The sequence below is a fragment of the Bombus pyrosoma genome, linkage group LG8, assembly GCF_014825855.1.
Source record: "Bombus pyrosoma isolate SC7728 linkage group LG8, ASM1482585v1, whole genome shotgun sequence".
Taxonomy (NCBI): domain Eukaryota; kingdom Metazoa; phylum Arthropoda; class Insecta; order Hymenoptera; family Apidae; genus Bombus; species Bombus pyrosoma.
This window is the reverse complement of record NC_057777.1, coordinates 5,103,185-5,128,280: the sequence shown is the minus strand read 5'-3', so window position 1 is coordinate 5,128,280 and position 25,096 is coordinate 5,103,185. Positions and strand designations below refer to the sequence as shown.

The window sequence follows — 25,096 nt, the reverse complement described above, 5'->3', positions numbered from 1 at the left end:
TCTCGTACAAAGAGCATTCACTCACCCTTGTTCTTCCATGAAACACCTATCCTACTTACAACCCCCATAAACTCCCACGAACTTCCTTCTTCATTTCTATTTCGAAACAAATAAGTACATGAGCTACTTAGAAGCCAAATTAATCAACTCTATTTAATTAATAATGAATTATTCTCGACCATTTTCTGTCACGAAATAAGTCGAGTAGCTTAAGTAGCACTTCCGATTCTATTATACCACGAGAATGAAAGATTAAACGAGGAAGATTCCAAGAATGACGTCGATTATAGTAGATACCGAATAGAAGCTCGAGTCTCTTCGAATTTCAAATCTTACTTACGTAAGGAACAAATATACTTAGTTGGAAAATAATCTGGCTGAATGATAATTTCTGACTATTAATTGGTTCATTAATCTCATTTGATATACGTTCAACCAATGAAATCATTAGCTCTTCGTTCTTGTCTTATATATATTTTATGTAAATTGCAATCGCCTTGTTTAACTCGTTTCCGTCTATTTCATATTTGCAATAATCTACGAACGATACTTTATTTGCAAGGACGAAAACGAGGAATCTTAATCAAAAGCTGAAAGTTTATAGATATATAATCAGCACTATTATCGTATTAATTAATAGATTAATTTTGCAACAAAGTTATAGTTTATATGATATAGTTTAATAATATTTTTCGACTTTCGTTGTTCATTCTAAAGCCAATTAGGACATAAATCCGGGTTACCACGATAATTATAATTTAATCAAATAATATAAAACAAAATTAAAATAATTAAATATTCAATTCCAATAGCTGGAGCTGCGAGATACGTTCGATCTCGTAAAAAAAAACCGAGAAACGTTGGCTCCCATTGTCCCTACATAGTTTCATAAGTTTCTTCGTACATTTGTTTCATTTTATAAGTTTGAAAAGAGGTGCTTGTTTCTTTCGAGTTATGGCGAAGTTAAACATTATCGTTAATTAACCGTATAGATAGCGCAGAAATTTAGTTATAGTGTGTTTACGTTTCACGTGTGTGTATAGTGTGTTTTAGTTTTAGTAAAGTGCATCGGACACGGCAATTGAGATAAACTAATCTACCCGATTAAAGTCTGGAAAAGTTGCATGAAACGCACAGATAAATATCCACTTGAAGTTCAATGTTTACTTATGCCAACTTTCCTTTTTCAATCTATGTTACATATCGTATAAAATTCTGCTAGATTTTTCTATTAAATATAATTGTTACTTCCTTGGTCAGTTCTTTAAACAGCAACGAAACTCTTTTTTTATCAGAAAAGGACTAAAGATAAGGACTGAAAAGTTATTAGTATATGAGCTTAAAATATGTACATGACCATGGACTCTCAAAATAAAAACAAGGTTTCTCTTTTGCTAGAAAATTATTGAAGGAGGCGACTTAAAATATTTAAGAAATATTTGAAATTATACATCTGCGTTATGAAATAATCTTTTACAAGGACATTGTAGCTACTGAATCTTTCATGAATATGTCTGTACTACCAGTGAAGAATTTATTTTTTCCACTACAGCGAATATGTTTTCAACACATTCGCAGTAGTTGGCGCAAAATTACATCATTTTCCATATTTCATGTAGTAGATTTAAAAAATCTACATTTCCTGGATTCTGCATCTCATTAAGAGGTTTTAGAAATCTAGATATCATAAATTTCATATTTCGTGTCGACAGATTTGAGAGATCGAAGTTCTGAGCGATGCGTTCGCCTATTATATTGATTCCGCTTGAAAAAGTCGAACGAAAGGAGGGATAGAAATGGCAGAAAACCTGTCCAATGCCGGTTTACGCGCGACGAAAAAAAAAACAGAACGTATAACGGAGCGCATATAATTAGACTGTGGACTAAATCCTCGTGTTTTATGGCACCAGGAAATTCTATCTTAAGACACTCGATCGATTACTATCTTCTGCTAGTTTTTACATATGTATCTTTTTTATTATCATTATTATTATTATTATTTCCGTGTTAAGCTTTCGCTCGTTACATGCTTAGGAAATAAACTGGTTACAAATACTGGTTACTGTTAGTTACATATGATTCTTTGTGTAAGAATATAGAATAATATTTTTTCATTTTCGACTTAGTTCCCGTGAAAAAAGAAATTGGAAAATTTATCATGCGCATGTACTAGGCCGATTTTTAATTAAACATGTTCAAACTCTATCTTCTCGAAAATGAATTCTTAAAGGGAAAAATAATATTCCACGTTTTCTATTTAGTTTCACACGCAGAACGACATCCTGTTCCGATTATCTAGTTCTGTCCAGTCCGCAATTAGCCATATTCAAGTATACTTGATCAATTTTCAAACTCGATTTTCTTAAAAACTAAACCGAATATGAGAAAATTTTATTACACATCATTTGCTTATTTTCACACAAGGAATCGCATCATTCCGTCATGAATAAATATAGCTAAATATATGTATATAAGTAACAATCTTTCTTTGATATAGCGTTGATCTGTACCATGTCTTTGAGTTTTATTCCTGTCCTTATTACTAGTAATTCGTATCACTATCTTAGTACTCTAGACGAACTGCTCAAATTCTCATTGCACTCCGTATGAAGTAGAGTAGAGTCTTCGTTTTTGCATATCGTAGCTTTGCGAGAAAAACGATACAGTTTAAAAAATGCAACTTTCGAGTTATAACTATGAAAATGTTATAGAGACACTTCTCGACCAATTGCGAAACTTTTATTCGTTTATCTGCGTAATTTGACACATACAAAGCAGTTTTGTCGCTCTTCCTGATTTATACGACACTGTGCAGTATTCTACAAATGCGTCTTATCATTAATAATTGTGTCCTGACTAGAAGGATGATTTCCTACGGTTTAGAGCCAAATATGAAAGAAGAAGAAGAACATTTGAACCTATTTTATAAGCATTACTCTTCTTGTTCATAAATTTGATTTAATTACATTTGGAAGTAGTTTTTCGTTAGTTTCTTCCGCAAGAAAACATACTTTAAGAAAGAAACATACTGTAAGAAAGCGATATATATTTTTCAATGGTGGTTCTAGATCATAATTTATAGTTATACGTTGTAATCTATTTAAATTCAAACAGGCATTATACAAATAGGTCTATTTTGTTTGTTACATACTATATGTGTAAAAGTGACGAAGATCTTTGTGTCGAAAACACGAAGAAGAAAATCTTCCAGGTCATCTTTTTAGCGTGAAGAGTGAATCACATTCTCAGTCATTGACGAAAGAAGAGAAGAAACGAGATACAAGGATTTCTGTTTACGATCTAATAACAAACGATAAATCTAGCTGTTGAGAGTCTTGTTCAGATGATTTAGACACCTCGCAATCGTTTGATAAATATAAATCACACTAATTAAGGGAAGCCCGCCTCAGGTTCGCAACTACAGCCTTATCGATCCTGATAAAGGCAATTAAACTGATAAACGCAGACATACATACGTCGATTCGACGACTTTTCTACGCAAATTCTAAAGTTATATATAATTACACAATCAGGTGGCAATTAACAACAAAGACAGTAAATAACGATTTAAAATAATGAATGTCTTCTTTAATATTTCATCTAAGTGACGCTCTAATAATTAATATATTTTAATATGGTTTAACGATAATATTTTAACATTTTTTAAAAACATTATTTTTGTGTAATTATTTCGAATATTTCATTGTGAGCAATATTTTATGTGGATCAACAGTATGATTTTAGTATTCCAAATATCATTTAAATAATCAATTTCTGTAACAAACATCGTATTAAATATGTTATTAAAATCTGGTTATAATCACGCGTTTCTCGAACAAATAGTAAAAGAAAACGAAAAAAGGTGGGGAAACGGTGGAAAAATGTGCATTGAGCGTTTGACCAAAAGTATTCTCAACTTCCGTCGAACAAACGAAACGCAGTCGCGTCGGGGTTTATTTCACCATTGACTATTTTTGCGCGCGTGCCAGCACGTTAAATCGAAAGGATGTCAAGAACACGACGATGCTATTGCATCTCGAAAGATGGTTCGTTGTTTGTTTATACAAGGTTGCAGAAGACTGCAAATTATTTTTTAGAAATTTATTTCCTCATTTCTTTGCTTGCGTTATGTAATGCTTGTTTTTAAATATTTACTTCATCTTTTCCTTTCTTTTTCTCGCATGACGAGTGGAATTTTTCAAATTGATATAAAAATTGATAATTCACGTTAATTTATCTATGGATTAGAAAACGTTGATCGATATCTTCCCTTTTCTTTTTTCTTTTTTTTTTTATAATCCCTGGATTACTAATGTCTGGAAGTATATCGAATATTCTGATATGTGTGGTATTTTTTTTCTCTTTTTTTGAAAATAACAAACATTACGTATTGCCTGAAAAAGCGTAATTGCTGAAAAGAAATTCATGAATCTTCATTTGACGATGTAATCTGATTGGTATCTTTCTGGGTCACAGGTGACTACTCGCAACAAATTTCGATTAAGTAAGTCATTTAAGTTTAATCTTGTTTCGTACCATATATTTCACACGATAAAAATCTTCAATAGCTTATATAGAGTAAAAGTTAGAATAGACATTGGTGTTGTATTTGAAAGAATTAAATATAAATGTGTAAATCTTCGGTAAAAACAAAGAAAGATTTATACGTGATATGAGGTGAAACGATCAAAATTCTCGTTTCGAATATCAATTTTTGCATCATCCTGTATATCGTACCTTACCCACTGATATGCACATACGTATAACATATAAATCGATATTTGACGCTTTTATACATCGTTTAAATTTATTAAAGCTTATTTATTCTTACACTCCAACTGCTTTAACATTTCGTTCAATTTTAGAGACCTATGAATAGATTTCGTAAATCTTGTATTTCGTACAGTAGATTTCATACAGTAAATGTTAAGTACATTTCATGTTTTTTGTATTTTCTATAATACTCACATATATGTACAAGTATAAATACATATGTATTTAAAAAATTTAGATTTCGTACATTCCACGCAGATTCCTATATCTGTAAACAATATTTACATTTTTTTTTACACAATGTAAGGGGTCGAAAGATTTTTTTCTTAATTTTTCTTAATCTATTCGATGAAGAGAATCGCTTAACGAAACGTAGAAACGCAAAATGCAAAAGGAACACGTACTGATAAACCGGATCGGTTCGAGTCTGTTCATTCTAGTTCATTTGCGAATTGTTATTGGCGCGCTGCATTATTATATCACTCGATAACGAGTTTATTTGACGATAAAAATGCTGCCCGCTAATAATTCATGCACGCCGCGCCATTAGGTAGTCAGCAGCCTCTACAGGTTTATCCATTTACCACGTACCGGTCGTTTTAAACGAAAAATTACACAAATTTCATAATATTATTTCATCTTATTGCGAATTTTTATATCCCAATCTCACATTCATCTTAATGAAGATAGGCTTTTAATAGCTTAAAAAAAAAATATTTGTATAAAGTTGAACAAAGAAATTGCACATATTAACAATGATCGTTACATATTCTTCTTATATCGAAGATATTTGTTTATTTTTAAATAATTTTTACATCTTCTACGGTTCAGTCTCTTTTTTATTTTCTATAGATTTATTACATATTCATGAGATTTTATCCAGTTCGAATTTTATTTCATTTTATCTTGGTAAATTTCATTTGTTACACATCTTGTTTGTTGTTCAAGAATTTCTTCTTTCTCGCTATTGGCCCTCTGCCATAAATCGATGTAGATTATAGAACTACTACTTGGACTTTTCTCCTGCGACAAAGAGCTCTCTTTTTAGACTACTATTTTTTAAAGTCAAGATGCGAAACATCTTTGTCACTTGGATTAAGTTCAATGACAGGCATTATTATTGTTTATTAATTTATCCGTATCTTACTTTCTTTCTTCACTTTTTGACTTAATCACATAACAACGACATATTATCGTTGTTATTTGCATTAAGTGCATCTCTGTGTGCACGATACACGAGCTGTATACTAAAACAGGAAATATATGCTTCCGCCAGCAACACGATAAAACATCTTCGTAAATACATACCGGTGCTTTTAGAAATCGTTTCTACGATATCTCTTTGTATCCACGATACTGTTTTATTTCGTTATTATGACGTTACTATTGCATTTTAAGTTTTCTTTGTTTTCAAAATATTACACATATTGTAAGGAAGTTTGGGTATTTAGAGATTTGAAGATTTGAAAATTTGGAAGTTTGAAGATTTCCTGGAAACTTGGAAATTTGAACGATTCGAAAATTTTAATCATAGAAATTTTATAATTTAAAAATATCGAAAGAATTCTTTTTTTTAAGGTAGAAACTTAAAAAAATGTTGACGTTTGTATTTACGTTGATATCTATATTTTTACATATAGCTCTTAAAGAAAGACAAGTCGTAAACGCTGGGAGATGTTTTATTTCATTAGATAAATCAACGAGAATGGTGAATTAAAAGCAATTTAGATAGTTCTAGTTCAGTGTCCTTGACATTGCAATGTGCGGAAACACCAAGATAGAGAATTCCCATCCTATACTTTTTATTCGTTTATTATGTTATTCCAGTATAACAATGCTGTAGACGTACAAACAATTTTTATTCCTTTATTCCTATTTTCATCATAATAGCGATCATTAATTAATTATAATACTATTAGAATATGGATATGGAAATGGAAATATAGAAATTTAGAGATTCGAAAATTTCGAAATTTGAATGTTTGAAAGAATAGCAATGTCTTCTGTTAGTTTAAATATTCATCTTTTGATTTTCTTTCTCTTTAGAATAAATGTTGATACAATTTGCTAATTAAAATTTCTAATTCATTGATATGTTAGTATTGTGTAATTCATTAACAATACTTTAGATTGAAGATGCTGCGATGGATAATAATCGATGATCTAAGACTTCTAAATATATATTGCGGCAATTTAATCCCAATACCAATTCCAATATCAATTCTTAATTGATTTGCAAATGACGAATAATGCATAGAAGTTCTGACAACTAGCGATGTTGCAAATCATAAAGCGAATCATAGACACTTTCTATGTTAGTACATTTTAATTATACAAGATTAATCAGTACTCGATTGATTAATAGTATTGATATATTTAGTTATTACCGATATAAATATAAATAGACAGATATTCTTAACTTTTTATTTATATTAAAATTTTTTTCACTGTGTTATTAGGAAAATTGTTTTACTAATTTTCTCTTAGCGAAATTTATTATTTTTGTTATTAAATAAAATATATAAAGGTTAAAAATAGCTTTCGGCAATACTATAGGTGGTATCCAAATATTATATATTGTCTTGAAGTATCGCAATCGAAAGATCTCTTATTTCATTACGCTTTGCATTTTTCCTCAGTTAGGTCTGCAGAAATGTGCTATTAAAGGTGCTATAAATATAAAGAATACCTCATACGTTATCTTCTTTTTCAATGATAGACAAAGAATCGAATTATAAAGAGAAGAACGTTTTACATAATCCAATTAAAAAACGCAGTGTAATTCAATTAAAGCAAATATGTTTTGCATAATCTAATTGAACAATAAACAATATAATGAATCTTTCGTAAAAGTGCCCTCAGACGATCAAGAATATTGTCAATATTTCAAGGTTCTCAATGAAAATACGGTTTGTCAATAAATATTGACAATATTGTATTAATAATACACATTGATTTTTTGAATTGAGAACTTTGAAATATTGACAATATATATCGATAGACTGAGAGCACTCTAAAATAGTACACCAACTGCTTTATATTGAAAACAGAGACAAAGAAAGATACAAAAAGGTTAAATATATAAAATATAAAGAATATTTAAAAAATATAAAAAATGACAACATCTGAAAACAAAAATTTCAGTAATTAAAACAAAATAAGTTTACAGATTGAAATACTCTGTCTAACATTTTTTCCATTTCCCAACATACGTTGAGGAATTTGAAGTTCTCCATATTTTCTATCTTTTGATTGAAATTATATTATACACTACAAAACAAAATACAATACAATACAAAAGAACAATCAAATTTCGCCTTTCCTCGAAAGGAACACTTTATGTAACTAAGGCAATATAGTAATCCAAAAATGACCCAACTTACCTGTTTGATTCTCAATTTCTATATCGACCATTGCAAACTTCCTCACAGCAAAGTTAAAATTAAAAATGCCAGAAGAAAAATTATCTTTTCTACTAGAAAAAGATATTTTTCTAGCACCCTCTTCCTCTTCTTCCTCTTCCTCTCAATTTAAATCAGCCAAAAGAGCAAAATTTGGTCTCAACCACTTCCCTGTTATATCCTCTCATCAAGGATCACAGAGAAACTGATCGAACACACGATGAATCAGCCCTGGGATCACAACGTTGACTGAGCTTCGAAATTAAACGAGAGCATCGGTGTGTCGTTGTCCGAGCTTCCGAAGAAACATCGAGAGAGAGAGAGACATTCAGCTGGCACCAGACACACGTGCCATAAATAAGAACTGTGAAAATGCTCATGAAAGGTTATTTCATTTGTGTAGGTTTTCCCATTAACGTCGATTCGTCGGAGGACATCGTGTCTCTCTTCGTTCTTCCTTGCTTTCAAAACACACCCTGGGGCTATATTTGATTTCGTTCTGTTCGTCGTTCTTGGTATTTACGACGAAAGCAAACCACCGTGAAATCACGCGAAAATTTTGAGACTTAAAGAGTTGAAGATTTATAAATTTGACTATTTGGAAACTTGAGAACTTTGAAATTTGGAAATTTGGACATTTGAAAATTTGGAAAGTTTGAAAATCGACAAGTTTTGAACAGAGACGATGAATATTTGGAGAATATGAGGTTGAATAGATTTTAGGGGTAGAAAGATAATTAGGCGGTTAGGATGGACAGTTTGTAGAAACGTAGTAAATTTGCAGAAACGAAATAATGGAGATATCTGATAATATGAGATTGAATGAATTTTAGGAGTGGAATGAGGATCGTGGGTAAAGATAGAAAATTTATAGAATTTACAGGTCTACGATGATACTTAGTTTAACTCTTAATTAGACTACTTTACTTAGCTACTCTTAATCAGACTGTACAAGACTGTTGTGAAATTTGAATGATGACAATAGAAAGTGAAGATACAGAAATTACGAGATTGGACGGATTTTGAGGGAACTGGAATTCAGAGATCAGGATGGAAAATTTTTAGAAATTTAGAATTAGCATGGTATATTTGATTTTGAAAAAGAGTTTCTTGTGAATAATAGTGCCTTCAATTTGACTCCACATGACAGAAACTGTTTCTAGGCATAGTGGAAAACCGCAATGTAGAATGTTGTTTGTTTAATATTCATCTCTTAATTCTTGTGGTTAATTAAATTAATTAGGAACGAACCGATCCTCTCGAGGAGAAAGATTAAACTGTTGTCGGCGATAATTGTCACCGGTGTTCCCCCCGTTTTCTACACACTTGTTTGCCCGTTTAACCCTGTGATAATTGGCACAATTGCCAGAATTATGTCGCGTAACAACCGTTTGAAAAAGGAGACACGAATGAGAAGATTATTAATTAGTGGTGGATTAAACCAAGACACATGCAGATCTTCTAAGAAGAACACGCTCCAAAACCCCATTTTCAGTTTTATTCACGAAAGAAGTTCTTCGTATTTTAAGATTGATTTCTATTTGTTACTTGAGATACCTGACAGGTATTTGAGAAACCTTAATTTTTATCTTTATTACCTGCTCCCACCAAACATCATTTTTACCACGAAAACTCGGATATTATTTCGAAAATAATCTGTAACAGAGAATCAGTCGACTAACGATATAAGTAAATTATTTCCTTTAATTTTCCATCGTCTTTCCCAGCGAATCCATCGGATTTAAAACTTCTTCAATAAGAGGTAGGAACGAGAGCGAAGACCATCGAGCCCATCGAACCTTCTTCGATTTCTGTGCGAGCGAAGTTCACCGAACGATTTCTGTCTTCTTCCTCGAAATTTCCTGTTAACCTTGCTCCATCTTCTCATTGATTCCTTCGAAGATTCGATGAGAATCGTTACGTTCTTTAAAGATTACTACACCGTAACGTTGTGTACACGATTAATCGATTTTAATTTGACATATTATTAGAACAGATAACGTCACAGAGAACGTCACGGATCATAGAGAATCAACGAGAAACACGAATCACATATCGTTGAATTTATCGTATTGATATAACTTGTACAGATAGGAAACAATATTAGAAAATTATCGAGAATGTTTCCCTTTCTAGAAACCGTCTACAATAGAGATTGAAATTGGTGTAACGAATAGTCTCTGTACATGCAATGAAACGTTTATCTAGACTTTTCATTCGGAAAAGGTATTTTTAAAAAACGATAATTTCGAGTAACTCCTTAACAGGGTCGCAAATGTTTCAGAGGATATAAAATTGAAAGGTTGCTTAAGTGCCAATAAAAATCACTTTCAGCTCGGGTACATCGTCGTAAGTTGAATCCCAAATTTATCGATCGTGTCTTTATCGTGAAGAAAATTGGAATCTGTGAACGTTTATTAGACGGATAGTAGGATAAATAGCGAGGATAAACGTTAGAAAAGGGATATACGTGATCGAATAAAGATCAACAACGTATCATCGCTGTGAAATTGATTGGTGTTTCGTTTTATCGAGGTAGTTGACAAGAAAATTGTGTTTTCTTCGGAGAAAAGGAAACAGCTCATAATTTTTAGTTACCTTCTCTTTTTAAGATAGAAAATTCGAGTTGCTTCAGAGTTCTATAATTTTACGCAGGAATTATTTTAATCTTTGGTAAGTTCGTAGAATCATAGAAATTTGTAAAGTGGTAAATTTCAAGAATTGTAACGTTATAAAGATCTGATTTCCTTAAATTGTTTCGTCGTGTCCTCTCCGAAGAATTATCTTCATTTCGAAGAATTATCCCTGTTAAAATCACAATTAGCTCGGGGAAAATTATTCTTTCCCAAATCTTATACCTGTGCACATACAAGAGTGTAAGAAAATCCTGCTTTTCATCGTTATCGCGGTCTTACAAGAACGAACCGAGAACTTGATAAGATTTAATAAAATAATCGGATCGAAAAAGATGTTTCGTCTTTATTAACCGTCCTTCGAAAAGATTCTTCGAAGTTAATAAAAACACGATTAAGAAAAGTGGGAAACTGGCAATTATCTTCAAAATATTTTATAATAAATTTTATATGACCATACATTCGACCTCTCCTTTTATATCAACTTAAATCTGTAATATTACTCTTGATACATTAGTTTAATTATTTCCTTTTAACGTAATTTTCCTGCCAATTAATTACGTAACTTTCTTGCTTAATTTTCAGGGCATCGGAAAGAAGAAAAATTACGCGATTGGGATAGAATAATATCTAATCCTAAAGAAATGTTAATTTCCGTGTGTCATTCCGTTTCAGATGAAGCTTAAGCCTGATTACACAACGCAGATTGGTTCTTGCGAGCGAGGCACGTCGTTAAGAAATAAGACGGCATTTGCGTGTGCCTTCAATCAGAGGGAATGTTAAATCATTAACAAATCAGATTGCCATTGACTCGTGCAAGGCTAACTAACAATACGTTCGTACTAAAAGCTTTAGAGGAACGAAAGGATAGTATATGATAAAGAATAGTTGATGAAACTTTGTCAGTCTCTAATTAATTCAAATTACGATTGCATACATAGTTTCCATTGCGCGAAAAAATATTTTTACGTGTGTAGTGCTAGAATAAAGAAATTACATTGAAACATCTTTCGTACTTGCGATTTAAAAATAGCCTATTGCATTTGAAGGAATTATGCATTCAAAAGTTGAAACAAGTGATATTTCTTTTTGTTATTTTTAACGCCAAGTATACTGTTGCTCCTCTGTCTTTCGTTTTCCACGATTAAATAATTTTCTTAGAAAATAAACGTATACAGGCAAGAAACGAAAGGCTGAAATCGATGTTGTCCATTGTGGCTACAATGCAACGACTTCATCGGAAGTCCATCGAGGAAAAGAGTGAAACGTTCAACCGATGAACGTATTATCGATGCGTATTGCTATCGTAAGCTCTGACAAAGGCGAAGCTCGTGCCAAGGCCACATACGCAACAAGACCTACTTTGTAGGACTTCCTTGTCGACTAATACGATAGCTCGATATGTTTGCCAATGTGTTATATGTTTCCTGAAAAAAGAGAAAAAAGAAAGCTAAAAATATAATTATAATAATGTAAATAAATGTAAGTAAATTGCAATTGTACGGTAATATAGTAAGATAAGAAACGAAAAATACAGGGAATTAGAAATGCTCTCCTAGAATTCAATATGCGATATAATAAATCAATTGAAAATAAATATTCTTCTCTGGAGAAGATAAAACATAGAGCATCTATTAAATTGTATCTAAATGTACAGAATATATGTAGAACATCCTTCGGTGGTAAATCGAATCGAAAATCCTGGTGGAAAGGAGAGAATGGACAAAGTGCAATTTCCGCGGCGGAAATTACATCTACGACCAACGGTGGAAAGCATTGTTGAAAACCTGTTCGTGTGTACACGCGTAAACCATGATATAGCTGTGTGTTACGGGAATAGAGCAAATGTTTCACAGGGACACAGAAAGAGGAACAGCTGATTCGATATTTGATTATTTATGTCAGACACATATAATCTTTATAGGATACTGAATAACGATTTCTGCCATTCTAATCTTTCTCTTTCTTCTTGAAACGATATGCAAAAAAAAAAATATTACTTAGAAGAGAAACTTTTTCTCTTATGGTCATCGTTAAGTATAAGGCTGTTATTCTTAGAAGAGTCACAAAAGGAACCTTTTCTCCTATGGTCATTGTTAAGTATGAGGTTGTTGTTCGTAAAAAAACCATAAATGGAATGAGGAAACGATGTGCAAAAAGATATTTAAAAAAGAAACTTTTCCTCTTATGGTCATTGTTAAGTATAAGGCTGTTATTCTTAGAAGAGTCACAAAAGAAACCTTCTCTACTATAATCATTGTTAAGTATGATGTTGTTATACTATCAATAAGTATAAGGTTGTTATTCTTAGAAGAACCACAAGAGGAACGATGTACAGAAAAATATTATTATTACATCCTCTTATGATTATTCTATAAAGTTTCTTTTTTAATTTTATACCATCCAGATACTTTCCGGTGCTATGTGTATATTTTTGTATATTTTATATGTGTACATACTTTTACTGAACAAAAAACTGTTTCACATTTTTCCAAAGGTAAATCACGAACAAACGACCGAACCGATTTTAATCAAGAGTAACAAGCAGCTGGCTGATAAGTAGGTTTCCCTTGGTACACGGGAAGCTCATTTTACGTCCTACCGGAACACGGATGGAGGGACTAGGTATGTAACTAGGTATCCACGGTGAAAGGCGACGTCGGTCGAGCTTTCGTCTTAGTCGCGAGCTTGCGGAACCACCAGTCGTTTCTCGCGTCTCGTCGACGAAGCACATCCCCCAACCCTCTACGGGAAACATCCTTTCGTGTCGTTTCTTTCTCGTGAAATTTTATTCTATTTTTATCGAACGCGATGAATCTACGGAAATGAACGTATTCAATCTAATTCTCACGCTAATTTGTGTTTAATTAAACTGGCTATTTTTTTCGAAGAAGAAGGAGAAGAATCGAGAAGGAGTATATTATTTTGTACGATGTTCATTCGTAAAGGTTGATCTTTCCGTATAATCAATTCGATTATCGTTTTCTTTGTATTCTTGTTTAATATTTTCTTTTTTTAAAGGAAAGTGATAAGAATAAAAAGGATATTATTTCGTGTCATTTATTTTTATTATATCTATTGTTTCTTGATTTAATCCTTTTCTCCGTATTTTTTTCGGAGGAAAAGTAGGAAGTAAAGGAGAAAAAGTAGAGAAGGAATAGTAGAAATATGAAGGATATTATTTTGTCTGATCGATGTTTACCCGTAATTTATTCATAAGGGTTGATGGAGAATTTTAACGAAGTGACGATTAGTTTTGGTGTTTCTTTGAATTTTCTGTGACACAATGAGAGATAGGACATTTAGCTGAGAAATAGAGAAAAAGTTTAAATCGTGAGTCATGGTGGATAAATTGCACGAATATGAGGGTTTCGCTGGCAGGGTGCACGATGTTAGAGACAAGTTTAAAGAAAAATGGGAGACGTGGAAAGAGTGGAAGAATGGGATACCGATGGACCAGGGGATTAAAGGGTTCTTGAATCATCTACGAGGACCACCCAAATTGGAGAGGAGTTTGAATGATTACGCGCATATTTACAGGTATTTGTTCAATTATTCGCGCGAAGGTCCTGAAAATAATTAACTCTCACCTCTAGAAAATTCATTTTCTGAAAAAAAGTCAGTTTCTCGGCTTATAATATGATATAATATATTAAAATTCAGTAAAAAAGAACAAATCTAAAATAACATAGGCCACAGATACGTATAAATATCTTGTAGAAAAAAGACACGAGGAGAATTGGTACGAATATCCGCAGCTGTGATGGGAATCGAATTTTCTTACGCCGCAGAAACAGCGTTTGTTTCACCGACTTTGTTAAAAATCGGCGTAGATCATCAGCATATGACCCTTGTCTGGGCACTCAGCCCTCTCATTGGTTTCTTCGTCACACCGATTTTGGGAAGTCTAAGTGATAGATGCAGACTAAAATATGGAAGAAGAAGACCGTTCATTCTATTGCTGGCTCTTGGAGTTTTGATAGGTAAAATATTTTTGTGTAATTTATGATAATCGTTTATGGAAAATTGAAAAATGGAAAAATACGCAGAATGAAAACAGTAATTAAAATATATATAAAATATATGTAAATGATATATGTAAGTGATTATTAAAAATGACTTATTTTATGATATACTTTCCATTTACTTTTCAAGGATTAATACTAGTTCCAAATGGGGAAGATATGGGATATGCCTTCGGAGATGTTCCATCTACGTGGACCAACTATACAGTTCCCTTAGGACATCGAACTACGGCGAAACATGCGAAAGAAGAGTCAGTGAAACCTCCATCTCACTCTTGGGGAATTTTCTTCACAATCCTAGGCACAGTTCTGCTCGATTTTGATGCTGATGCCTGCCAAAGTCCAGCCAGAGCTTATTTACTCGACGTCACTGTACCTGGCAAGTAATTAAAGTTGTTATTTATAATATTATTTAATTATCTACACACTAACTAATATTTATTATCGTTTAATTATTCATCATACAATTTATATTAATCACTAGATAGATATTTATTGTAATTACAGGCATTAGGAGACCATAAAATGGACTTGGTTTACATATATTAATTATTATTTAACTACTTATTTGGAATAAAACAAAATTTTTATTCTCAATAAAATATTTTATATTTGTGTTTTAAACTAAAATTGAAATAAAATTAATATAATTTGATGCGATGGTTACAAGAATTGTTTATGATCCCATAATCGTTATTGCAAATTTTTCTTTTCACAGATGACCACGCTAAAGGTTTAAGTACGTTCACCATAATGGCAGGCTTGGGAGGATTCATGGGGTACGGACTAGGTGGAATTAATTGGGATGCTACTACGATAGGAGTTATGTTAGGTGGACATCTTCATGCTACTTTCACTTTAATTACGATTATTTTTGTTATTTGTGTATCCTGTACCATTACCAGCTTCAAAGAAATCCCATTGGAATTGTTGGAAAGTGACGAATATCGTCAGTTACAGGAACAAAAGGTTTAGTATTAATTAATTATTAAGAATAATATTAATAAATATACTACTACTAACATTAATAACGATTAATTTATATTGCTTTAGAAATAAAGAATTAGCTTGGATAGTTTTCCTGCATTTTTTAAGAATTTTTTTTTATTCTCGAAATTAATTCAGGCATCTGCTGAAGAATCGGAGGATCAGTCAAAGGAACATGAAAAAATCATCACAGATGATTGTGCTTCTTATGGCACCTTGGACAATGATCAAGAGATTGCTACGAAAAAGGATGTAAGTCGTTATATTTGTTTCACAGAATATAAATCAAAAATAAAGTAGTAATGATAAATAAAGTAATCGTATCTTTTTCCTCTTTTTCATAGGAGTTTGCTCTGAAACCTCTTCCAGTTCAAGAACCAGAGAAAAGAGTTGGTCAAGTCCCTATGATACCAGATATACCCATCCAAGACACTAATTACGTTGAACATGGTTTCGATGAAAGTATCGAAGGAAATCCAAAAGCCACATTAAGGGAATATCTTCTTTCTATCGTATATATGCCACACAGTCTTCGTATGGTGTGCCTAACTAATTTATTTTGTTGGATGGCACATGTATGTTATTCCCTGTACTTCACTGATTTTGTTGGGGAAGCTGTTTATGGGGGAAACCCACAGGTATTTATTTATTAATCAATTATTATACTTTTATTACTTAGTTTTAAAAATTATACGTTTGCATAATGTATATAATTGAATTTTTATATTTATATAATTTAATGTATTATTCGTGCAAATTACAGGCTCCAGAAGGTAGCGAAGAAAGAGAATTATACGAAAGTGGAGTTCGCTTTGGATGTTGGGGAATGTCTATGTATTCATTATCATGTTCCTGTTATTCAATGATCATCGAGAAGCTCATAGAACGCTACAAGTAAATATCTTCTTTTTTTTTTAAAGAAGTAACTTTTATTTGACAGAATAGTTCCTTAATTAATAATAGTATACTGGAAATTTAAATTTCATTTTATTTTCTATTTAGATTCTCTTTTATCAAAATAATTCTTCATATCAATGTTATACATTCAAAAATTAGTTTTCTAGTTCGTCTTTTATTTAAGTCCTTCAGATTTTTTTAAACAAAGAACTGTAATAAAAAAGAATCGTTTTTCTGGTAAAAGACGTATAATGTATCATCTGATTTAACAGAGCCCGAAGGGTATACATTTGCGGCCTGCTATTCTATAGCACTGGTATGATGATGATGGCGTTGACGAAACATCCCGCGGGAGTGATCATATTCTCTTGGACCGCAGGTGTTATGTACTCCACATTATTCACTATGCCGTATCTTCTAGTTGCACATTATCATGCTTCATCAACAGTAAGTGGTATCCTGTATCTTGAAAGAGTAATCCCACAGGAATCGATCAAAAAATTTAAATCATTCAACTAACAATGTCGTGATTAAAAAAATAAAAATTTGTTCAATTCACAATTTTATCTTAGATTGGATTAGGACTAGAATGCTCCTTAATTATGAAAAAATATATATGATTTAAAACAAACCATATTTTCTCGTAACAAATAACATTCAGAATTTCAATAAACCTTAATAATTTCCAAAGTTTAATTTATTTTCCAAAGTTATTTTCCATATAATATATTCAATTTTTATATTATTAGAATTATTTTATAAATAACAAGAATAATTTAATAAAACTCAATGAACGAGAAGTGTAATGCCATTAAATAACGTAACGTAGTAATGTAACAGACGTATATATCAAGGAGAAATTGAATTAGACGACTTTGTAGTTCGAGGTGACAGCCGAGGGTGAAGCCGTTCAAAGCGGAGGAGTGCGTGGTCTTGGCACGGACGTCGCAATCATCTCCTCTATGGTATTTCTGGCGCAGTTTCTTCTGTCCTGCTGCCTAGGAACGATCGTCAGTAAATCTGGGACCACTACAGCCGTTGTATGCGTGGCTAGTACCCTCGCCGCCTGCGGAGCCATTTCTGCAACACAGATTATGTATCTGGATCTTTGAAGTTCCTTTGGTAAAGAGACGTTAATTATTTTTATTTTTATAATTTATTATTTAAAGAATGGATTTTATATTTAACTAATTCGAAATAATAGCCCTGAAGGAATTATCGTATTATATATTATGATTTATTATTATTAATGGAAACTAATTTAAGTTTAGAATTTGAATTATTGAAATTTAAAGGGAAGTGTCTTATTTTTATATTTAATTAACAATTCCCTTCTAAAATCACTTTTGAAAAAATTAGACTGCCGCAGAAGTGATCTATTTTTCCTTCTTTTTTTCTTTTTCTTTTTAGTGACACTGAAATATTTGAAATATTTTTATTCTTCAAATTAATACTAAATTATAGTATATATTATATATATATGTATATTAATGCTAAAGAGATTTTATTACTCTGATACTTTTGAAGTAGACTACACATTTGGCTACGTTGATTATTTTTATTTTTACTACCAAGTATAAGAAGAATAGTGCTGTCGTAAAAACTGTTTAAAACAATAATTGTTGCTAAAGTGATGTATACATATTGTGTGATTCTCTCTATATAAATATCTGCTGTATTAACATTTCTACATTTATTGTTATTAGCATTATTTACATAATGAAAGAGAATTTCAATGATTTGGAAAGATCTATGAAACCTTGTGATTAGGAAATGTAATAACAATATAATAACGATAACGATGCACAAATAATGGCTCCGTGTATCTACGATACATCGTACAATTACGATTCTATATAGTTTAAAGATACTTGTAAATAAATGTAACTTGTAAAAACGTAATAAAATACGTAGCATAATCTATACACGAATGAAAAATATACCTTATTAAGGATCAATTGATATTAAACCACAAATTTCATAGGCAATCTCGATTTCCCTAAAAATCAACCTACTTAGATCCACAATGTACCGCAGAACGTACCGATCCATATCAAAATCCTGTAAAATTACACAAAAAGTTATATTTTCATTTTTGAATATTGAAAAGAACGTAGTCTTTAAAATAATGACCTTGAAGTTCTCCACAAATTAATTAATCAAAAAGAATCACATTTACGACTGAACACGAAATTAATTTAATGCACAATCACAAATGAATTTACTTGTAGATCCAACGATTGGCATACCTGTACTATTTCATACTGCCTGTTTTTACAAATTACGGGATAAGAGAAAAATATTCCAGATCGAATCGAATAAGAATAATCAGACATAACACCCATAGAGGTCCATTCATTCTCTGGAGTGCCATTCCATAAGATTTTACAGTGTTCTGCCAACGCATAAGCTATGGAATTAATGAGGCTTGGTCTGTGAACAACATTTCGAATAATCTAAAAAGAGGAGGAAAATATCTTAATTAATATCGAATATTTAATTCTATTTCGTTTTCACGAAAATAATGACTATACATCACTTCACATCATCTTACAACCATTTAATGCAACTATTCCAATTTACAACTCCATACACGATTCACATTCGCAAAGTTTGAAACTTGGATAAAAGATTAAAACAAAGCCCTAAATACAATGAATACACATTTTCACATTTGTATATAGAGTTTAATAAATGCAAGCGGTAAAGGTCAAATTAAGAAACCTTTATGTATCCTGAAAGGGTAATATTTAAAAAAAGAAATACATACGTATATAGTTTAATAATTTTGATTTTTTAATTACAATTTTTAATATTAAATATCTTATTTTCATATATCAAAAGGTCAAAGGTCTTACTCGTGGGAGAACGTCAGTGATCCAAACTTTCAAAACATCAGCCAAAGGTTTTCCACGGGTGAAATACATATATCTGCAATCGGGATAACTATACGAGCCATTCGAACCCCAGATTATTATATTCTTTACTTCTGTTGGAAGACACTGTGCTCGTGCAGCAATCTGAAATTTGAAGAAAAAATTGTTTGTTTAAAAATAAATTGAAATCATTAATAAATTAAATTATTTAAATATCAAACACATATAAGAAACATCAGAAGTACCTGACCTGCAGCAATATTTAAATTAAGCAAAGATAATGTAGTTATATTCTTGATAGGAATAGATTTCACATATTTGGATATGATTGTGGCAGCAGTAGTTCCTAGTACAATAATTCTTGCATCCCTTTTTACATACTTTTCTATAACTTCACCCTACAGATGGTATAAGATTTATAAATACTGGAAATGTTCATATTATATCTGAACAAGATAGGAATAATTAATATACATAAAACTTGGAAGTCAGAACGTATTCTTCAAAAAATGGTTCACGGTATTCATTATCCTTAAAGTCATACTCTCTTGCATAACCAATACAAATTACAACATCTGCATCCTTAAATTCAATGGAAGCATCATGACCATAACTGATGCCTATTGATATTAAAATATCTTAGTAATTGATTATCTTGCTATTTAATTTAACATAATGCACTGAATAATATTAAACAAAAATAAACCATCTTTTTATTACTGCATGGGTATTTACCATTTAAAACTTTGGGGCTAAAGGAAGTGAGTTCAATTGCAACACTTTCCAAGAAGGTCGCCTTGTTCGGTAACTCATAAAGGCTGACAAAGACAGATTGATTTTCACCAAACACATTATCATTCAACATTCTATACAAAAATGCACGTGCAAGATCTGTTGTACCATCTGTAACTACTACTTTTAAAACATTCTCTTTACGTCGAAAATAATTTCTAAGTATATAATGATTCCTTTCTAAATGTAATTTTTCATTCAACATTTTATTGCAAATTCATATTCTCTATTTAATTATTTACCAAACGAATATCGACATAAATCATAGTATTATTTTGTTTTAATTCGCAAAAAATGGAGAAAAAAGAAGATTTTCAAATATATGAATAAAGACATAATTACAATGAAGACATAATTGTTTATTAAGTACGTAAGTTATTAATACATTTTTCCAAAATCTCCTTCTTGATACGTGGATAATCAGGACTCTGTTTCAAAACTTCATTACAAGCTTCTATCCCGTCTGCGTAAGCTTTCGCTTTCATTGAGCAATAAGCTAATTTATAAGCCACAGACAATTTCGATTTTCCACCATACTTCCATGCTTCGCTATACTGTGATGCAGCTTCACGATAATTTTGCTCTTTTTCTGCAATATATCCAGACAATTCATGAGCTCTAACACAAGTGGCATTATGTTGTAAAACACGTCTTAAAAGATCATTTGCCAATTCATATTTGTTGGATTGAACATAAATATCTGCTAAAAGTAACCAACAACGTTCCAGGTATTCTGCATCCTCAAAGGTCCATGTGTTTTTACTGACACGTTTTAGATGGTTTCGAGCTCTAGGAGTTTGTTTCAAAAGAATGTGGGCCATAGCCATGCCTAAAGCTGGTCCTACGTGATCTCTCAATGCCTCTTGACTAGCTAAAGCAGTGCAATCCTGCAATGCTTTTTCCACATTGGATTTTTGCTTTGTAGCAAGGAGAAAGAAATTGCTTAACAATCTGTGCGTCAACATTTCATGTGGACTACCTTTAGGATTTAATTCCTGTAATAATAAAGTAATGTTTTTAAAACTCAAATCTTGTAACACACTATTTTATTAAAAATTCTAAATCATAGATTTACTATGTTCTTTTTGCTCTTTTTTGAGTACCTGTAGCAAACGATAGGCTGTTTTCAGAGCCATCGTTCTAGAGTCTTGATATTCAGCATCATCGTCGTTAAAAATTTCATTAGAGAGCGAAGAATCATCATCCGGATCTAAACAAATCTCGATCATATTGTATATTGCCTGTTGACCCCACTCAGGATCACGTCTCGCGAAATTGAACTGACGAAGCGCGGAATTTAATCGACCCATACGCCAATCCAATAAACCCGCGCAATAATAATAGCCAGGTGTTAAATTTGCACCACTCATTCCTAGTTTTGCTCGATGAAGCCATTCTTCAAGGTCGTCCATATCCCCTAAATTTGTTATATCGTAAATAAGTCTTGCATTAGGGAATTATAAACTTCAAAATTTAAATTTTTAAATGAAATTCACCTGTTCGACGAGAAACTTCTATTAATCTCGCTAAAGCGGTCCAGTAAGTTGGCTGCTTCAGCAATAGTTGTCGAAAGTGAAATGCTGCTGTATCAAAATCAACTTTTCTAAATGCAAGATCTGCCATCATTATGGAAGCAGCTTCATTGTTGGGATCCGCGTTCAATAAAGCTGTACAGCTTTGAGCACATCGATCCAAATTATTTGTCTGTTATTTTATGGTGTACAATTATTAATAATTTCCTAAATGATATTGTAAATTGCAATTATTGTCATTTTATTTGCGACTTACCTGCATATAAAGTTTTGCTAAGGATAACAAAGCATTTACATCCGCAGGCTTATGATTCAGTGCTTCTTTATAGTACGTAATAGCTTGATCATAATCTCTTAGAGAAGAGGAATGATCAGCCATTGTTAAACAGATATTTGCAAGAAGTTGTTTTTCCTCTTCCAAGTTAGAACCTCCCATGCGTTGAATGTATCTATGTTGATTTTCCTTGGCTTCCTTCAATGCTGACAAAGCACCATTAATATTATCTGCTTTTTCTCGTGTTTTAGCAAGCAACAGCAAAAGCTGACTACGCACTTCTAAGCTTTTTAAATCAGAATCTCGTCGACCGTCTGAAATATCAAAAGTCATTAAAATAATTAAAATTAAAGTAGAAGAATAAAATTATGCAGCTAAAATAATTTCTACCTTGTAATTCTTGAATCAATGTAGCTTCTGCTTTATCATACTGTTTCAACTTTATGAACAACTTTGCAAGATCCAATTTCAAGCTTTTAAAGTTCTCTTGTTTCATCACATCTCTGTAATAATTTATGGCTTTTGTGTACTGATGCGTCTTTATAAGTGCCTTTCCTAGCTTACTTGCTATATGTACTTTATTTGTAGGATTCTGTTTCAAAGCTTGCTCATATGCTTCTATTGCTCTCTCCGGCTCTTGTATAGAGATATATGCATCACCAAGCATACTATATGTCTTAGGACCAGGACAATGTTCAACCAATTCTCTACAAAATAAAATATTTCAACAGATTGAAAAAATATATAACAAAATGTAGAAATTTATGAAAAACAAACCTGAAACACATAGCAAAAGCGAGACGATCCTTTTTGTGTTTCAAATTTATCTCGGCTAAACGCGTATGTGCTTGCAAATAATAAAGTTGGTCTGAGGTTACTTTTGACAAGCAATCAATGGCTTCATCCAACTCTCCCATTTCTAAAAGTAACTCTGCATTTCCTATTAATATTCTACCTTTCTCTGAAGTATTCCCAAGTTTTATATTTGCATCTTGTATTATGTCAATTGCCTCATTGAAATGTCTCATTTTTCCATAAGCAGAAATTAGTTCCAGGTACAAAGTTGCCATATCTGATGTTGAAATATCTGAAGCTTCTGAAGTATTTTTATGTGATTGCATCTCAGCTAATGACATAGCTGACTGAAAACTTGTTATTGAGCCCTCTATATCATTTGTTTCTTTTTGAACCATGCCAGTAATTAAGTGATAAATCGGATTGTCTCTGATCTTGAAATTGTAACTTAAACCAACTTCAAGACTTTGTGAAGCTGACTGGTAATTCCCTTGACGAGCTAGAATCTGCGCCATTAGTAAATGCGCTTCCGCATTGGATGAATCCACATTGTCTAAAAGATTTCTTAGTATGTATGAAGATTCTTCTAAATTTCCACTTTGCATTTTAGCTTTACTCAGTAGTAACTGTGAAATACTCAAACCAGGGTATGCTTCTGATAATTGCTCTAACAAATACAAACTTGGTTCTCTGTAATTGGATACATTTTCCTCAGAATTTGTTACATCACTTGTTACAGAATAAACTAAACGTTGTTTGGAAATTTCTAAACATAAATCAGGATTTAATTTTTTCATATAATCATAACCATATGGTACATATTTACAGTTGTCTAGTATGATCGTAGCTGCATTGTTCAAATAATTCAGGACTTTAATGGAATTATTGGAGCTCAATTTGGCAGACATAAAAAGCAATTCTGCATCCACTGAACTAGACTGTATCTCCATCAAAAAATCTACTTGCTGCTGTGCCAAGCCCAAGGCATCAATTGAAGTATCTAAAAGCTGACAATGGGCTAGTCCCATCAAAGCAGCAAACGACGATTCGTTTATTCGAACAGCGCTTCTGTACCAATTTTCTGCATCTTTCACTTTACCCAGTGAAACATACAAGTTTCCTAATTCCACCATGAGATCTGCACTTTTTGGATTCTGTTGTAATGCCTTTTCAATGGTCCTAGAAACCTCCAATAAAATCCCTTGATGTTTGCAAGCTAATCGTGAAAATAATTGAATATTGTTCACCAAAACTGTGACGTTCTTTGTTTCTGTAATTATCATATTTCTGAAGAATGACTGTAAATGTTTTAGTCCTTCATTATAATTTCCATCCCTGCAAAGATATACAAATGCATGTGCTTTTCTTGCATCCAAATTATTCGAGTCGATCGACATTATTCTATTAGCGGTCTCCAGAACTTGGTCCCAATCTTTCAATGCGAGTTGATTGCACAATTTTTCTACCAAGGGTAGACATAATTTAGGATATCGTACAATTAAAGAATTCAATGTTGATATTGCTCCTGTATAGTCACCTCGCTGTTGTTTGTATTTTGCAGAGCCAAGCAAAGCATTTATATTCTTTGAATCTTGTACTAAAACAACTTCAAACAAGTTTGGCTCACTCGAATCATTTTCGTTTGTAATAAATAAATCCACCCAAGCTTTTGTTAATAACACGTTTTTATTGGATGAATCAAGCTTGTAAGCCTTCTCTACATAATCTCTAGCTTTGTCAGCTTTTTGAGATAAAAGCAACACTAAGGCTGCTAAAGCTAATGCGTTTGAAGACGATTTTCGTTTCTCATCTCTAATTCTTGTTTCGATTTGTATTATAGTGGCCTTTTCAACATTTTCAGTTTTCATATATGCAATATTTTGAAGAAGCAATGCTGTCAATGTGGTATCTGCATTGTTCATTAAGTTTGAACATTCTTTGATTGCTTCTTGTACTTTTCCAGTTAATATGTATGCAAGACTTAAAAGAATTCTTAGATATTCGTTTGCTGGATATACTTCACATGCTTCTTTGCAATAAACTAACATGCCATTGTAGTAAAATTGATGACAAAACCATTCAATTAAAGTAATATACTCTATTTCCTCCAT

The 25,096-nt window shown here is 32.0% G+C and overlaps 4 protein-coding genes across 7 annotated transcripts in view; 1 reads left to right on the top strand and 3 right to left on the bottom strand.

Annotated features, from left to right (window-relative positions):
* LOC122570083 (synaptic vesicle glycoprotein 2A-like) overlaps window positions 1-11,489 on the bottom strand; it is a 25,696-nt gene extending 14,207 nt beyond the window's left edge. The window contains exon 1 of the mRNA XM_043731949.1: window positions 8,157-11,489. Within this exon, the coding sequence (XP_043587884.1) occupies window positions 8,157-8,187 (31 nt within the window). The 5' untranslated portion in view covers window positions 8,188-11,489. The remainder of the gene's footprint in view (window positions 1-8,156) is intronic.
* Window positions 1-19,791, top strand: part of LOC122570081 (proton-associated sugar transporter A) — a 26,989-nt gene extending 7,198 nt beyond the window's left edge. Inside the window, exons 3-12 of one of the 4 annotated variants that reach the window (XM_043731946.1) lie at window positions 13,305-13,432; window positions 14,189-14,347; window positions 14,528-14,790; window positions 14,963-15,211; window positions 15,551-15,801; window positions 15,958-16,071; window positions 16,164-16,457; window positions 16,583-16,713; window positions 16,989-17,163; window positions 17,598-18,656. In XM_043731946.1, coding sequence (XP_043587881.1) covers window positions 14,259-14,347; window positions 14,528-14,790; window positions 14,963-15,211; window positions 15,551-15,801; window positions 15,958-16,071; window positions 16,164-16,457; window positions 16,583-16,713; window positions 16,989-17,163; window positions 17,598-17,828 — 1,797 coding nt within the window. In that variant the 5' untranslated portion in view covers window positions 13,305-13,432; window positions 14,189-14,258 and the 3' untranslated portion in view covers window positions 17,829-18,656. Of the gene's footprint in view, window positions 1-13,304; window positions 13,433-13,622; window positions 13,756-14,027; window positions 14,348-14,527; window positions 14,791-14,962; window positions 15,212-15,550; window positions 15,802-15,957; window positions 16,072-16,163; window positions 16,458-16,582; window positions 16,714-16,988; window positions 17,164-17,597; window positions 18,657-19,560 lie in introns of those variants that run through there. The other 3 variants (XM_043731945.1, XM_043731944.1, XM_043731943.1) reach the window with 3 other exon arrangements.
* Window positions 18,664-20,738, bottom strand: LOC122570093 (malate dehydrogenase, cytoplasmic-like). Its single transcript, XM_043731964.1, has 6 exons — window positions 20,328-20,738; window positions 20,067-20,212; window positions 19,838-19,990; window positions 19,575-19,736; window positions 18,966-19,172; window positions 18,664-18,777 (listed from the first exon to the last, which is right to left on the bottom strand). Exons 1-6 carry the CDS (start codon window positions 20,587-20,589, stop codon window positions 18,664-18,666), a joined length of 1,044 nt encoding a protein of 347 aa, XP_043587899.1. The 5' UTR covers window positions 20,590-20,738.
* Window positions 20,723-25,096, bottom strand: LOC122570079 (tetratricopeptide repeat protein 21B-like). Its single transcript, XM_043731931.1, has 6 exons — window positions 22,968-25,096; window positions 22,581-22,897; window positions 22,173-22,504; window positions 21,881-22,088; window positions 21,488-21,801; window positions 20,723-21,379 (listed from the first exon to the last, which is right to left on the bottom strand). Exons 1-6 carry the CDS (start codon window positions 25,094-25,096, stop codon window positions 20,747-20,749), a joined length of 3,933 nt encoding a protein of 1,310 aa, XP_043587866.1. The 3' UTR covers window positions 20,723-20,746.